The sequence below is a fragment of the Miscanthus floridulus genome, chromosome 14, assembly GCF_019320115.1.
Source record: "Miscanthus floridulus cultivar M001 chromosome 14, ASM1932011v1, whole genome shotgun sequence".
Taxonomy (NCBI): Eukaryota; Viridiplantae; Streptophyta; class Magnoliopsida; order Poales; family Poaceae; genus Miscanthus; species Miscanthus floridulus.
The window spans coordinates 57904444-57922086 of NC_089593.1; the positions used below are offsets into that span (position 1 = coordinate 57904444).

The 17643-nt window shown below is 49.2% G+C and overlaps 2 protein-coding genes across 3 annotated transcripts; both read right to left on the bottom strand.

Moving 5' to 3' along the window:
- Positions 1–210: 210 nt before the first annotated feature.
- Positions 211–3404, bottom strand: LOC136505589 (cell division protein FtsZ homolog 2-2, chloroplastic-like). 2 transcript variants are annotated; one of them, XM_066500751.1, is made up of 8 exons: positions 2859–3404; positions 2262–2369; positions 2136–2177; positions 1812–1902; positions 1132–1256; positions 879–930; positions 641–706; positions 211–563 (listed from the first exon to the last, which is right to left on the bottom strand). In XM_066500751.1, exons 2-7 carry the CDS (start codon positions 2274–2276, stop codon positions 663–665), a joined length of 369 nt encoding a protein of 122 aa, XP_066356848.1. In that variant the 5' UTR covers positions 2277–2369; positions 2859–3404; the 3' UTR covers positions 211–563; positions 641–662. The 2 variants fall into 2 exon arrangements, with proteins under 2 accessions (XP_066356848.1, XP_066356847.1); XM_066500750.1 differs by lacking the exon at positions 879–930.
- Positions 3405–4720: 1316 nt separating this feature from the next.
- LOC136503488 (uncharacterized) lies at positions 4721–6277 on the bottom strand. Its single transcript, XM_066498551.1, has 4 exons — positions 6027–6277; positions 5063–5399; positions 4883–4975; positions 4721–4738 (listed from the first exon to the last, which is right to left on the bottom strand). The coding sequence occupies exons 1-4, from the start codon at positions 6275–6277 to the stop codon at positions 4721–4723; spliced, it is 699 nt and encodes a 232-aa protein (XP_066354648.1).
- Positions 6278–17643: the final 11366 nt, after the last annotated feature.

Sequence of the window (17643 nt, forward strand, 5' to 3'; positions counted from 1 at the left end):
GGTTTTGCCAGCCGCCCCTATGAAAGGGTGGCTACAAATCGATGATTTGTAGGGGCGGTTGATACTGTAGCCGCCCCTATGTTACCAGCCGCCCCTACAAATGGATTTATAGGGGCGGTTGATACTGTAGCCGCCCCTACAAATCGATTTGTAGGGGCGGCTACAGTACCAACCGCTCCTACAAATCATTTTCCGCCAAAAAAATTTAAATTACCAACACGTGCTCCCCCAAATCATCCTGTAACGAGTAAAATACATGATCAAGTATCCTGACAAACTTGACTGTAATATTGTGGTCCAAACAAGATTGTTTAACCAAAAGTTTCTAAACATCTTCTATAGTACAAGAATCACAGTAATAACAAACAGACTCGAGGGAACATCTAATTCTGACCTAAGAGTGGGGCATATTATACAGGTGCAGGGCAGGAGCAGGGAGCATGGCTGGACAGTCAAACTCGAGGGAAGCGAGAAGGTCCTCTTCGTCGAAGGAACTCTGGGATCTCCACCATGCTGCCTTCTACGGAGGACGGGCGTCGGCCATTCTCACCTTGCTGGCCACCCTTTGGTTGCAAGCAAATGTGAGAACAAGTATGACATCCAAGTTAGGGGGCCCTAGTAATTGTTCGACAAGAGTTACCTTAGATGCGCGACCTTCTGGTTCATCCTGCCGTTTGAAGCCAGTAGCTATCAAAGTTATGCTCACCTGCATGGACAAAACTATGTGAATAAGAATTTTTCCCAACAAACCCCAAATGATGAAGTAAATCTCATTTCTCATTTCCCGGAACTGAGAGCATTTTCCACGAAATCCCAAGATATAGGAGTTGTTTTTTTGCATATTGGGTATACTATACTGAAACAAACTGAAGACTTACTTGCCCACTCAGTGACGGGTCTATGACAGCGCCAAATATCAGATTTCTTAATCTGTGCATATAAAACATAATAGGAGTTGATCATGAATTTTTTTTCCAGTCTTTTGAAACATGAAAGGGCAAGCAAAGTCAAATGCAAAGCATGCTCAATTTTGTCATGTTAGATAGATGGGGACTGCACAGGTTAACAAAATTCAAGTCAGAAAACAAATCTACACTGTGAGGACAAGACTAGAAAATGGCTGGACCAAACCTCAAACAAAGTCAGGTCAGTTCCCCCAGTGATATTCCACACAATGCCCGTAGCTCTTTCAATTCCAATATCAAGCAGTGTCGACTGGATGGCATTAAGAGCAGCATCCCTTGCTCTTGACTTTCCTGAAAAAATTGAGTGGCATGAAACATGAGCTTACCGGTATAATTCAACCGACATAAATGACCTTTGCATGTATTTAAGTACAAAAATTGCAGTGTAGCGCCAAGCAACCTAAACTTAAATCATTGCTCTCAACATGACAAGTATCATCAATAGACATATTTTCGTGCAAATATCAAAGTGGTTCTCATGAAAATTTTCAGTAGCAATATCCAGGCAATTAACTTTGCATATTAGCTGACACTAACTGCAAGTGGGAGGAAACATTCAATGCTGTTTAGTTGATGCCAAAGGAAAAATAAAATTTGGAAGCTATACCAAACCTAAAAGATTCAAGTTATGATAGGATATGAAGTACTCTTACACGAGTCTTACATACTCTGTTCAACACCAAACTATACCAACCGACTTCTTTCTCTAGCAATGCTTCTCCTACCTTATTGAATCAGAAATTTTGCCAACAAGCAGGGTAAATAAAACAGAATTCTAGCTTGCAGAATGAATGGAGTTAGATCATACGGTACTAATAAAATAAAAGCTTATTCCTAATGTAATACCTGTAGCAGTCCCTATACCCATCAAAGATGACCCTGCATTTTGCATGATAGCACGCACATCAGCAAAATCAACATTAACCAATCCAGGAACCTGAAAAAGGAGAACAGGTAGTTAACCTTTTGTAAATTAAATATCTCTGAAATGCTCAAACATAATATCTTGAATTTCACTTGTGTAACTTGGTGATTTAAAACTGAATATCAGCACCATATTTACCGTAATTATATCAGATATGCCACGAATGCCTTGGCGAAGAATATCATCAGCCAGATTAAATGCTTCAGTTACAGGTGTATTTGGAGAAACAGCAGACAATAGCTTACATTTGGGATGACAAATGCTCCAGTTCCTCCACCCATTCCAGCCTGCAGTATGGATCAAAACAGCATTGTCAAAACTCGGTGCCTAATGATTTCACATGTGAAGCCAACTATCAGTTAGAATTTTACTGTCACAAAAACCATGTCAGCACCAAAAAGAGCATTCCTGAATGGACCCCCGGTTTCTCTTTCTTTGGCTCAGTTTCACAATAGCTTACTGGTTCCACGTCCTTCAACCTTAAAAAACAAAAAAAAAAAGGTTTTAAGAAGATTACTGCTAAGATCCAATGAGATACTGCCATTAGGGCAAGATTGCGCACATGTTATTGACATGACAGTATCGTTATGGGAAAAAAGAAAGGACAGCCACATCCATTCAGATCCATACACACTGAAACTACAATACAAGCACGAGATGAAATAGACAGCGATACTTATACTGAAACGTGTTGAGCTAAGGTGTAAAGGGGTGGAAAGAATAGTAAAACATTCCACAAACAGGAACTGCAGGTAGATCCGTTCAGATGACGAAAAATAAACGACTGTCAATCATCGCTATACTAGATTCATGAAGACACAGGACGCGCTGAATAAAAAGAACAGATGTTTGCACATAACACAGACTCGCGACCCTAGCGTTCCGGAGGCAAGAACCCGCAGGCATCCCAAGAAAGTAATAATCAGGACACGCATCCACCACCGCAAAGAAGACGATTTAGTCCGTACCTGAGCGACCTCCGCGAGGGCGGCGACGGCGCGGGCTTCACCCTGGCCGCGTCAACGGACCCTGGCTCCACGGGCTTCCAGCGCCACCGCCCACTGCCTGAGGCAGCGGCAGACTGGCTGAGGGTGTGCGCGAGGTCTAGGATGCCGAGCCACTGCATCCGCTCCATGCGCGAGGGTGAACACAGATGCGCGGGGTCTGCGTCGGGGATTTGGGGATTAGGGTTTAGACGACTTGGGAGAAGACCGCCGATGGGGGAGAGCATGCGCTGGGCAGGGGCAGTCAGTAGGAGGGTATAGGCCGGCTTGGACTTGACGAGGAACGGAGTGGAGGCCGGCCCCAGGAACGGGACTTGGTCGGAGACGACCGAGGCCGGCCATGGTGACTCGCAGCCTCCGCAAGCCGGCGGCGATAGGAGATGGCCCGATCTACAACCATGAGGGGCGCACAAACGAGGAGCGCCGGATCCTTCGCTGGATCTGTCCCGTGGGGGAGATGAGGAAGACAAGAGGGGAGGGGACAGGAGGCGGCTGCTGTGAGGAGTGGCTGAGGGGTGTCTGGGAGAGGCGTCGGTGCGGGATCAGGCGTTTGGGTGTTATTTTATAGATGGAAGGATTTGTAGGGGCGGCTGGTGATTGAGCCGCCCCTACAAATAGTAACATTAGGGGTGGCTGTTGAGTGAGCCGCCCATACAAATATGATTTATTTGTAGGGGCGACTCGTATCACCAGCCGCCCCTGCTGTTCTATTTGTAGGGGCGGCTGGTCTCTAGGCTCTCGAGCACGTCACTGTAGGGGCGGCTCCATCACTAACCGCCCCTACAAAAAATTTATCCCGTTGCTATAAACCGTTTTTCACGTAGTGACGGCTGCTGTTCTTCATGTGCTGGTCTATCTAGACCATGCAAAATGATGTCATCTTCAAGAATATTCCTCACTCAGTACAAAGGTGCAGACAAGTTTTCAGGAAGGAATTTGCTCTAATTATTCTCAGAGCAAAAATGAAGCTCCTTCGCCAGATAGATTTATGGCTAGAAGCCTTTGTGTAATTTTTATGATTTTTTTTGACTTTCTTTATCACATGATTGTAACTGGACGCCTTTTCCTTTCAATAAAATTCCAGTAGGGGTTCAAAACTCCTCCTTTTCCCTAAAAAAATGTGGAGCAGCGTAGAAACTTGAGCTGAGGTTGGAGGAGCACCACAGCAAGCAGCAGGCAGCAGGCGCAGCAGAGGACGGTGGCGGTTTGGAGCAGCATGCAGGAAGCAGCGGTGTTTTCTTTTCCACCGACGGTGTGGAGCGGCAAGAAGGAAGCAACAACCTTTTATTTTCTTTTTTGAAGGTGGGCGGAGGCGTTTCTGTGTAGGCGCATGGAGGCAAGGGGAGTCGGAGGCATGTAGTCAGGTGGCAGACGTGGGTGGACTGTCGTAGTAGGTCTTGTTCTCGGATTCACATGAACCTACATGTGTTAGAGTGGATTTAGATGGAATTTAGTTTAAGTTCCATTCTAATCCACCTAACACATGTGGATTAATGCGAATCTGACTACGTCAAAATAAGGCCGTAGTTGGATGAATGGATGATTTTTGCTTTCAATGCAAATTGGACGGCTTATGTTAGACGGTGATGTGGATCGCTGCTTCTGTTATCTTCACTGGCCGTTTGATTCCTTAGCAAATATCATTTGAACAGTATAAAACCGTTAGGTGAATCTCTAGTCTGACAAGCAATATGGTTAGATCGTAGAAGGTTAGGTGAAGATACTGTAATGGAAGGACAAATGATTACTGATCATCTTATATGTCTGTCTGTCTGTATGTCTTACATATAACACATCACATTTAGAGATAGAAGAGACACGACATGTTAACCCCCTCTCTCTCTCTGACACACAGATACAAATAATCAAATCAATGGCTGGTATCAGGAATGTGTATGTTTCTTTTGGACACTCATTTTTGGCGCCTTGTTATATACCCCACATCGAAAAATGCAGCAACTGTGAGGTGGTATGGAAGATTTCCATACCAGGACATTGTAGTTCCCATGAGGTACAACATCCCTTAGTAAAACCTCTTGGAGTGTTATCTCCTGATGAACTTCATCGTGAGCATAAACTATCTGATAATCGTCAAAAATCCAGACATACTCATTGGGGTTGCTTATTCTTGGAGAATATGCTGGTTTCTTGTTTTGCCAAGGACTAACCGGGTGCGCACCGAATATGCGGCCATCTCTCAGCCTAATTCCTTTGACCCATGACACACACATGCGCCAGAACTCGGCACTGAAATTAGTTCTGAGGATGCGAGCAATCGAGTTGGCGGCTATGAAAGAACTACTTATGCATGCCGCAATCTCCATAGCCATAGATGCGAGCTTCGGTTCTTCCTTGGGGTTTGCACTTCCAAATGCAAGATCTTTGAAGAAGTACCAGTATGCTTCCTGAGTTAGATACTCCACCCTGAGAGGTGGTGCTGTTCCAAATCTAGAGATCTCGTCAGACCGGCTGCATATTATGACCTTGCTATCATTTGCAGCGTACCTTTTGCATGATGAATATAGGTTACTCCATGTAGCCTCATCAACATCTCCATTTAGCTCAACAATAAGCAAAAGCCTTTGGTTGTCCAAGGCATGACTACTTCGATGCTTTACCGTGCCACCATCTCTCATAGAAGTCATAAGCCTTTAATCTAGATCATCTTCTGTTAATAACACAATCTGGGAGAAGGCCATGCGTACCCTCTCATCGTTGCATGCGTGCTCGACAAGGGTGCTCTTACCGGCTTTCATGGGACCTACAATCGGCAGGACATCCAAATCCTGAGTGCCTGGAGAGCCCGTCTCCATCAGAAAGTTTATGATGTGCTCCATTTCGACATGGCGGGCAAACATGCACCTCTCCATAACCAGGTACGTGCTGTATATGCGGCGGCACAAGGGAGGACAGCCATTAAGAAACATGATAAACTCACTCGCGTTAGTGATGGTTATCTCCATAGAGCCAAGCACTCCACAGAGCTCTTTTTCACCTTGACTACTAGTACTACTTGTTCCACCACACAACAGTTGAATGCGTTTGGCAGGGTTGAACTTAGAGAGGGCAAAAGAGTGACTTACGGTTCCAAGCCGGTAATCCTCGCCGTTCTCTTCTAGGTAAGCTCGATACCTGAAGGTGTCCAGTACATAGTAGCCTCGGTACATGGTGGCGGACAGAATCTTGAGCTGCTGTAGCATGGCTTGGTTTCTGATTTGCCGGCCCTCTGCTTCCTCAACGACGATGTGAACCCGCATCAACACGCGGCGCAGGTTTTCATCAGGCGGGAGAGCAGCAGCTGCCTCATTGGAGAATTTGTTGATGAGGAATGAAATCGATCGATGGGCGATTTCACCCAAAATTACTGACAAGACAGTCTCCATTTCAGACTTGGATGGATTTATTTCTCTTTAGGATGTTGATTTGGCAGACAAAGATGCAGCTATGAATTTGAGATGTTGCCTTGCCCTATGAAAGTCTTTACTTTGATGTCATGTAGAGGTAGGTGTTCCTCTGGGTCCAAATCGTGTTGGAAAAGTTGGTAAGTTGGTGTGCTCGTCCAAGTACACGGTCAGTGCTCTATTTTTACACGGTCGCGAGGTGGAACAGATTAATAATATGGAAAGATATAATGTGGACGCAAGACCTGCTGCGGACTTTCGTGTGCAGTGAAGGCTTGACTGGATACACATGTAACAAAGTGTGAGAATTTGCAGAAGACGCCGCAAATGGAAACAAATTATACGATTACTGACTTTGTTTGGTTTCCGACCGTAAATGTAATGGACCGAGGGCTTGTCTTCAAGCTCCGCGCCTAGCGCTTCATCTGCTTCCAGAAGTTCCGAACAGCAAGACCAAGACCAAACTTGTGCAGCTCCTAACAGTTCTCCGGACGGCTGAGAGGCATGGTCGACCGCGACAAGGCCGAGACATGATCTTTCAAGTGACAAACAGAGAGGGAGGGAAGGAGCAAGAGAGGGCACACAGGCCGCGCGTGGTCGCCGGCGAGGTTGGTTCTGCTGGGACGGAGAGCTCCAGCCGGCAGAGGCACAGGGACGGAGAGTTGCAGTCGAGCGGAGACGCGGGGGAAGGAGATGCGCTCGAGGCCTCGAGCGGCGGTGCGGTATCGCAGATAACGCTCTGGGACGGGTGGGATCGGGAGTGAATGGGTTGTAATTGGATTACAGGCTACCTAATACCGGAGCAGGCCCAACCGAACATCAGTATCGGTACCTGTTACCTTCTGTAAGCTGATTACGTTACATTCTGGTGAACCAAACAGCTTGCAGATGTTTTATCTCTTCAATACATAGGTCTCCTCGTCATTCACCACTCAAGCTATCCATATCATCACTTATTAACTACAAAAAATATCTACATCATATTTATTATGTACAATACTTTTAATCTTTATCTATTAATGTAAAGTCATCTACATATGATAATTGTTTCCTTACCTATTCTTCTATAATGTGATAAAATATTATATTGGTTTTTCTTCGATTAGCTTACCGATTTTTTACCGGGTCTGATACAATAAAATAACATAATAAGTGTCCCACTAACTTAAAATTCTTCCATGCAAGCTATCCATGTCATGTTTTATTAATTACAAAAAGTGTCCATATCACCTTTGCCATGTGTAATACTTTCAATCTTTATTTTATTAACGTAAAGTCATCTACATATGATATTTATTTCATTACCTATTCTTCTATAATGTGATAAAATATTCTATTGGTTTTTCTTCGATTAGCTTACCGATTTTTAACTAGATTTGATACAATAAAATAGCATGCAAACCGAATTCATATATATAGACACAATATACAGAATACCATAGTAATGTTATATATGAAACAAATTTATTTTTAAGAAAAGTTCGTGGCAACGCGTGGGGTATGCTTCTAGTTAAACAAGGCATTTCTTCTCTATAATAAATTTATTTGAAAAGTAAAACTCTTGCCGAAGAGAATTTATTGTTTTTCTTGTATATTCAAAGTGGAGTTTTATTAACAAAGGGTAGTCTAACTAAAATAAATCATAGTGCCACCAAAAAGATGGTTTTTATTGTACCAAGATATCGATACCTTTTTTATTGCAATCATATGTGATTTATCTCTAGAATTATACATTACTGGCTCATATGCGTGGGAATTGCCTAACTAGCATAGAAAATAAAGAGTGAAGAGAGATCTTTATGGGACTATGGGAGTATGTATTTTTGGCAATTTGGTATTACCATAATGATGTTGGTTTTTGATAAAAAAATGATATGCATCTTTTATACATGTATTTTTAGGCGATGCTGCAACATGCAGTGGCAAGAGAAACCATCAGATTGTTGTGTCGGGGTTACGATACCCCGGGTATCTCAAGGCATCGATTAGATAGCCACTCGGGTGACCCACGGTATGCCAGCTAGTATAAGCCTAAGCGATCGAGGCCCAACTAAGCTAAGTAGACCGGGTCGAACGCTAAGGCCGGAGGTCGTCACAGACCCTCCATTTGCCTCAGCCGCACGTCGCACGAGGACTCAAGACCACTCCACCGTCCCAACCCTTGGGAGGAAAGGGGAGAGATCGAGTCCAGCCGAGCGTGCTTGCTCAGAGCAGGCACGCCGCACTGACCTTGCAAGAACTAAGGGGACAACAGTTACCTCGGTCTGGTTAGACTCCATCCCTGCGTCACGCAGCAGAGATGAGACAACACCACTAAGTGGTGACGGCTAGTACGGTGACCCACCGTTCAAATACGACTCAACAAGACAGACGTATGACCCCACCCACTATGGGATGGGGAGCCACGACGGTGGCCTTGACTTTTTAGGCCAACTAAGCCAATGAAGGCCACGACCCTAGAGTGCGGGATCATGGCCACCAGCACGGCGAGCAGCGAGACGACCGACGGCCCGAGGGTGGCTACCAACTCTTGTACGACACCCCTAGAAGATCAGAAGGCGATGACGAAGGCCACAGCGAGACCATGTCACGCAGGATGGCTGGCGAAACACCAACGTGCCCAGTGCTGCCACAAACGGCACTGTAGCACCACACCACACCATGCCGTGACGTGGACATAGGACCATGACGACAACCACATCTAGACGTGCACTACAAGACGGCGTTACTTGCAAACCAAGTTAGCTAGGTCTCCTCCCTTAGGCTCACGACCCCTCGGTTGGGAGAACCTCTTTCTTTGTATGTGATCTGGCCCCAGACTCTATATAAGGGCAGCCAGGGCACCCTTCTCAGACATCTTCACCATTCCTGGACTCTCGAAGCTCTCATTCAGGCAGTCCATCTTCTAGCTCTAGCTCTCCTACCTCTTCCACCATTCTTCCACCATTCGTTTGTTGAGAAGGAAGCGATGGCTCCTCGCACCGTTGGTGGATTTGCTCACGGAATGGCCCACGGCGGCCACATCCATCACAAAAACCATGAGTTCACCGGCGTCGAAGGGCCAGCGCCCACGTTCGCCTTCAGCCATGGCCTAGACCTCCATCCAAGAGATTTGGACCTCGTGGCCTATGACGGACACACTATCAGAACTGCCCTCTGCGGCAGCATCCCAGAGTTCACCTACATAGGGGGGCCAGTACCCTCTATCATCACCGGCCATGGCCAGGTCTTCTGCCCAGGAAACTAGAGGCCAATGGCTCATGGCGAGCTCTCCCACGGAATGGCCCCCAGCGCCTTTTGGGAAATCATTAGATCGTCCTCACCGACAGGTTCACACCCATCACCGGCCTCTACCCCATCTAGGCCCACCACGTGAGAGTCCTGGATCTGGTGGCAGGGCCACGCCCCAAGCAGCGCCTTCACCACCAGCGGAACGCAGCGAGTCAGGGCGCGCACGCGAGCGACGAAATCACCCATCGCCACGCGGCGATGTCGTGAGCGAGCAGGTGGCTACCCGGCGCCACATCTCGCAAGGCCAAGCTTGGTACCAAGGTCTAGTCTCACGTGACGGACCAACCGTCTGTCATGCCATCGCAAACTGCCAGCTTTCACATGGAGGCGCGTGCATCCGAGGAAGCAGGCCCCCTGAGCACACAACGCGCCACGCTGAGCAGACCAAACTGCGTCGCCCTTAGAACCCGCTTCCGCAATGACAGATTGCGCTAGCTCTTTGTCAATAGTGAGAACCACATCTAGAAACAGAGACACGATGACTACGATGTCATCACGCCACGAAGGCTCATGCACCAATGCGCATGAGCTTTCCTAGCGATGGACTTCAACAAGCCGGACACAGAGAAGCCATCCTCAGGGGCTCATGAGCCCGCTGAGGACGATGAGCCAGCAAGGATGGACCCAAGGCCACCCAAGAGGTCGACCCACACCAGCTACGACCGCTCCAACCAATAAAGAAGTGCCTTCACCAGCTCAGGACCGATTGATCATGGCAACTCCACCACAAATAGGCGCTCGGGGGCTCACCGTGCCCCGAACAACGATAGTCAGGTTCACGACAGCTTCTGGTACATCGGTCAGTCACGTCAACATTGACCTTCACCTCTCTACCTAAGCACGTCCATATACATGTGTAAGCTCACCCACAGTCATAGAAACCTAGAGCCAACCTATAGGGTAGCCCAAAGAACATGATACCCACACATTTCATCCAAGTGTTGCTCGACTCCCGAGTCACTCGATACGACTTGCGCCAGCAATCGGACACGACTCACTCACGGGGGCTAGATATATAGGAATGCCTAGATGCATCCTGAGGCATAGCACAGTTCGTCATCGAGTGACCCATTTTGAGTTTTTCCGATCGTAACTTGCGCTGTGGCAAATCAGTGACCCGCTCTTCAACTTCTCATTCGCACTAAAGGTCGCTCCGGCCAAGCCACATGGACCAGCTCCAAGGCAAGGCAAAGCACCCGTGCACGAGTTTGGAAAGGAACGAGGCGCTGTCTCGCTCAAGGCAAAGAGAACGAAAGGAAGCAGAATGCTCATCCCTTACTCGCTTTTCTTCTCATATCACATCGGATCTGCGACCTTTTCCCGATGTCTTGCCACGCGGTTGGTTCATGCACCTTTAATTTTAGCCCCGCGGGCCAGCCCTGAGGCTAAAACACGCACCTACATGCACAAGACTAAGGGGAACTGCGCACATTCCTAGCTCGAACTAGAAGAAAATGGGGAAACGACAAAGTGACAAATGAATGCGCCTTGAGATACACGTCATATATACAAAGCATGAACATGTCTATCACAACAAGGTCACTCATACTGCACAAAACACTAACGCTAAAAACCATAATACACCAAAAGTTTGGAACTGGCGGCGGATGTAGGCGGCTGACATCTTACCCGCTGCCAATAGCAAGGATATCGCTATCGGACTTCCCCGACACATATCCTCACCCAACAGCATCAAAATCGACGCCGCCATAGTGCAAACCGATCGATGTCAAGGCGGTATGAACGTCGCAATGGATCCCCTCAAAAATCAGAGGATCCACTTAGAGGCTGGCCTCATCAAGGCAAAGCACAAGCTGGGCGTTCCCTCGGCCGGCGCTGAGCATGACATCACAGAGGGCCTGCCCGGAAGTGGTTAGCGCTGTGACCTGGTTGTCCATCCCTAGCATCTTCTGGTTCGCAGCCATCTTCTCCTCCTGATTTGAGAGTGCCCTTGCGTGCAACCCTGAAAAGAACAACTGGTCCATGACCAGCCATAGCAACAAGGCGAAAGTGCAGTGCAGAATAAAAGGGAACTCACCACCACAGGTGGAGCGCAGCTTCTGGCTCTCGGCTTCAAGATGCTAACGCCCCTACTCGGCTTTGTCCCGAGCAGCGCTAGCCGAGGTGAGCTCTATCTCTTGGATGGCCAGCCACCTAGGATGTTAGAACCTCGATCCGAGACCTGGCCTGCGCCTCCCAACGGAGCATGCCCTCCTTCAACCTCTGGGAAGCTTCAAGCTCCCCGCACAAGCGTTGTGCCCTAGCCTCCGCCATACCCAAGCAGCTACGGTTAGCGGCACCTCCCGCCTATGCTTGATAAGCCAAGTGCAAGAATCGAGACTTCTCCATTGAGATCTTTGCCAGCATCTATAGAAAAGATAGGTGATCGGACGATCATGGTGTCAGTATATTTAAGACGCACATAGATAAATCCGCAAGCGCACGAATACCACTGTAGCTTTCACCCTAGAAGTATTCCAAGTATGGTATCCATAGGGAAACGTGTGAGATTAACTATAATCTAACTTAACCAGGGGTAGCAACATGGCTAAGGATAAATAGGAGCGTAGAGAGGATTACTAAGGTTCTCTAGTTCTAACTTGGATAAGTTATGTCTTCTACAGTTTAACTAGGGACATTACTAAGGGAAGACACCAGCAGAGGATGCTATCCGTAGTAACCGGTCCTAATCGGCTTACAAACGGGAGGTGGACTATGAAGGACTCAATGAGGATATATAGTCACCCTCGTGATCTACCACCGGTTCGGAATGCAGGGTACATCCACGAGTAACGAAGTCTAAGCACTACGCTTACACTACCGATTACTACTTTAACCTATGGCCAATAGATTAAAACACTCAAAAGAGTCGCAAACCTCAAGAATAATATAAACACGATACTTGAATTAGAAGTTGATTACCAGAGAAATCACAAATGCAAGCTCAAGTAAAACTTGAATCCGTGAAGGTACAAGCCGTAGAGAGAGCACCGATAGGCCGACACTTCCTCCAAACTCTTCCCTCACTCTCTATCTCACTATTTCTAGTTACAAGACTAGATCCTATGGAGAACTAATCTTCTCTTGATAGCTGGCTCTAATCCTGATGAGGAGGATATGAATTAGGGTTTTATGATGGCCTTTGGGAGGGGGGTAGGGGCTGCTATATATAGGGGGAGCCATCAATTCTGAGCCTTTGGATCAAACCGACTTAAAGCAACGGTGTAGATTGGAACCCAATGGCAGTGGAAGAACCGACATCGAAGCAGAGCATGACAAGTGGATCCCATGGTCTGGCCAGCCTGCAAGTAGGGCTGGCCAGCCCCACATGTCAACCTCTAGGTGTGAGTCTCGATGAGTTGTCTTTTGGAGTGTTCTAGAGTCTTCCCAAGTCAGTTTCATTGTGGATAAATGTGATTTTCTTTGACAAATAGGTCCACCTTGACGGTTTTCTAGATAAACCCTGCTGAGAACACAGATTCACCAAAACTTGTGGAGTTTGTTGGTTGAAACCCCTAGACCTATGTTTGCTGATGGAATTAAGTATATATACATGTTATATTGATGATTTATAATTGATGTTAATGACCGTCAACACACGACAAACACAAAACAAGCACGGCAAAAATAAAAGATCGGACGACTTACCTAGGCCTGAACCACCACCTCATCAGTCATCCGACGCTGGGCCTCCATGCCTAGTTGGGTGATCGCGGCGATCGCCTCGCCCATCCTAGCCAAGGTCACCTAGACCCCCTTGCGACCTCGAGAGGCAACCTCCCTAGCGGCCTGCTCGGACATGTCATCCACAACAAACAACACCTTGCTAGAGTTCATGGGGTGTGGCCACATGAAGAAATCCTCACCCAAGTCAAGCTCCTCCTCATGGCATGCAAGAGACACCACACTCAAGCTGTCAGAACCCATCTTGTCAGGGGGCAATAACGAGCAACGAGTCCACACCCGCCTCTAGGGAAATAGCAGCACCGCGCCCGCTGATGGCTAGCCTATCCCTCACGGCCTTACCTTCCTCTACACTAGCACAAGTGCGATCTCTTGCCGCAGAGTGACTCTCCACGAAGGGCAAACGTAGGGCCACAATGGGGAGGAACCTGGCCATCATCCCCAAGGCAGCATCATCACCCAATGGCTCTGGCCGTGAGGAAGAGCACGCATCGCTCCCCGCTAGTCTCAGTGCGGTGAGCCCCAGGAGGGCACTCTCCGTCACAAAACACCATCGAGATCAGGAAACCGAGTATCGTCAGCGACCACAACGAGTAAGGAATCAAAGAACGGCGTACCTAGTGGAACGTTCTACAAAGGGCAGGATGATCCGTCTCTCTGCACATAGCTCCATGGAGGGGCCACGATAGGAGGCGCCACTATCAACACTGCTAGACCAAAGCCAGCAAGGTGCGCCCGGTCGCATCGGTAGCGCCGATCTCCACCTCATTGCGATCTCAAACAGCCCCTGCATCCCTAGCCTCTAGCGCCCCACGCGGGGAGCCGGGGACACAAGGCGCCCAACCACCATGTCAGCAAGAAGGTGCTAAGGGGTTCTTAGTCTTCTCCCCTAGGCATCACCAAGGAAGGTCAGCGAACGTCGCCGCCCACCCCGGTCACAGGGCCTATTGTCGCCGCATTCTTGGCACCTCCTCCCTAGGCTGGAGCCCTGAGCCTCACTAGGGAAGGGCTAATAGAATCCATGTGCGAGGAGCCTTGGCCGCCATCGATGGTGGCATAGGGGTGCTACGGGCTCGCCCCTTTAGTAGCGATGAAGCCGTTCGCTTCCGAGCGAAGCCCTCTCCCATCACGACATCCGCTGAGCGGTCAGCGCCTCTTGGCTTGGCGCCATCATCGAATCCACACGAAACATTGAGGGTGCTCTAAAGGACTGCTAGGTCCTCATCCCCTTCCTTAGAGCCCTCCTTATCATCGTCATGTGCTTCATCGCCCCCTCCTGCCTAAGGCGTTTCCTCTCCTTGACGGCGCACTCAGCGCCCCTGGGGCAAGGGAGATGGAAATAGGAGCCAAACGAAGGCACGGGCTATGGAAATGAAACCGATCAGCCACTAACTCCTAATGAAGAAAGGAAAACAGATCAGGGTGACTCTCTAGGTTAGGCTGAAAGTTCATCGAGAATGCCTCCACTGCATTCTCAGTTGTAACAATGGTCCGAGAGGAGACAAGCCTAACGACCCTCTTTACGACCTCCGAGACCCCGTGCACGTCTATGGTCTCGCGGGTCGGGTCCTCGACCCCAAAATAGTCTCACAATAGGGTCGCCCGTTGTTTCAGCGGCTGAAACAGCCGCTCGACCATGGTCCATAGAACTATGACGCCATACAAGCCGGCCGACAGCTGGCCTTCAAGGATCCCCAGGATCTCGGTCACCTTCGACAACCACGTCCTATCGCACCCCCAACTCCATGAGGCCAACCTCACCGGTGCAACACCGAAGAAGGGAGGGAGGGGGCGGCAACATCATTCCAAATGTAGAACTAGTTTCTGTGCCAGCCAGAGTTCAAAGACCTGAGCGGCAGACACAGATAACCATGGGAGACCCCATGGCGCATCTGGAGGTTCATTCCACCCATGAGAGCGAGCATGCCGCTATCAGAGCCATGTGCCTTGCGGGTCTTCACCTCAAAAACCCTCCTGAATAGGTCCTTGCTGGGCACTATCCCTAGAAAGGCCTCACATACGATGACGAGGCCCGCCAGCTATGACATCGCATTAGGAGGAAGATGTTGCAGCTGGACCCCATACTGAAGAAGGAAGCCACGGAGGAAGTTAGACGCCGGGATCACGAACCTGTGCTTGTGGAAGTCGGTGAACAAGATCGCCTCCCCAGGCTGTGGAAGGGGGAGCATCTCACCGGCAGAGGCCCTTCAGCCAGTGACCTTCGGTGGAAGGAGACCCTTCAACATGAGACACTACAACTTCACCTCCATCACTGTCGAATGTACCCATCTTCTATCTTACGATGTAGGCGAGAAGCAAGGCAGCGATGACAGAGTAGACGGCAGTAGCGGCAACACGCACGATCTAGAGGTAACCCTCATGAATTCGACCCCTTTCCTTCTGTTTCTCCTTCAAATTGTAGGAACGGCGATAGATGGCGAGAATGAGGTAAGCGACAGGCTCGGATAGAGGGAGCTATTTATGTGGCGACGATCGGGGAAGCGAACCGCAACCACGTGGAGTCCGCCCTGGTACAGGTCTCACTGGCCCTCGGGAAATGAGTTGACATGCCATAACACGTAGGAACACCATTAAGTCATAGAGAATTCATGGAGGTCGATCGCCCCCTAGGATTCGCACGTAGAGCGATCCTCGGTCATCATGACCGCAAGGCGCATTACGCGATCACACGCGAGTGGACACCAATAAGTCACGCCATGGCCAGGGATGCCCAAAAGCCCCTAGGCTCACGTGCATGGTAGCCAACCGTGTCCATGACCCAGCGTCATGCTTAGGAAACCCACTCTTGGGTCAGTCCATAGAAGGGCTCGAGGCCACAAAGGGATAGGGGTAGGGTGAGATGGGCCCCTACGGCTCTAATCGGTGGTGCGGAGCCATGCGACCATCTCTCTTTGTATTCGAGTCGTCTGCTTTGAAGTCACCCGGGTTGACCCCCTCTGGGGGGAGGCATCTTGCCCTCTGAATGCTACGGAGGTGATTAGGGACCGTCGGGTTTGACGGCCGATGATTTATGGGATGTCTCTCGACGAGGCACAGCTGAACTCCACGTCGATTAGGGAGGATATCGGGTCCCGCTTGAATTACCCATCAACGCTAACGAGGCGCACCACTCTGACCGTGTGGCTACGGTGGACATGCCTCTCCCCGCGTGGGGCGAAACCAAACTTGCCCGTAACAAGACATGACGACCCCTTGGGTCAAAAAGGGCATCAGGGAAAAAAGGAGGTGGACATCTACAATCCTGCAATTAGGTCGAGGTCCAACATCGACTGACTCCTCCCTAGGCCCTAGGTTCTCAATCCTCAACCGGATGGCAATGCATCCTACGAGGGTCACGATCCTAATGGCGCCGGGACAAGATGACGACCCTTGCTTAGGGAAGATGTCTCAAAAACCCCAGCGCTGTCCGGAAGCACAACCCTAATCCCACAAAAATGGGAGATAATCCCAATTCGGGACTCTGGAAGCATAAATACGAACAAAATCGACCCCAAAAGTTGACTCAAAGAGAAAACCATTATGCTCCATAAACGAATTCTTCTTTGATCCCCAACGAATGAGTGTGGCCAGCACCAGACAAAAATCCTCGCATCCCTAACACGGTAGAAGCGACCAAAGCTCTGGAAGCTATGATGCTAGATGGAGGCTTGCAGGACGCTCCCTTCCGCCATTGCGATCAAACGCAACGGAGAGGAACACCTCACAAACCTCCTCCCAAAACCATGGCTCCCGAAGCAAAGGACACGAGGGAGAGAACGATAGTAGTGCCGTCATCTCACAAGGACAGGTATGGCATGGTGGAAGTGCCCACAATAAAGGCCACCTCGCACATCAAAGCCGAAGGGCCCCAGAAGGCGAGGGGGTCGCAAAGCTGCGGTTCCGATGACCATGCTGCCCCGTCCTACCCTGCCAGCAGATCTCCTTCTAGCACTAGTTGTTGGAAAGGGCACCACCAGCTTCTGGCCACCACAAACGACCCCCAGCGGGTCGCATACTTGGAACACCACGATTCTCATTAAAATTCTCCCTCTTCTCTTTACTCAAACTCAGCCTCACAAAAGGGCTAAAAGCAATACGTGGACATGGTTGGGGGTGATTCAAACGGCAGGAAGGTCCCTATTTATAGGACCAAGGGCCGACCGAGCAGCCTAAGACCCCCACGCCGCGTGGCGCACCACGGGAGGCCGCAGCCAATGTCAGACGCCCGCGTGAGGTCGGGGAGATCGAAATCCTCCAAAGGCAGAATTGGTACAGCGTCGTCGAGACCGCTCGGCCCCGCCTGGGTCACGAACCCTGATACACAGCACACTAACATGGCAGGGCTTAGCGGTCGCGTACCGCATTGTCAGGAT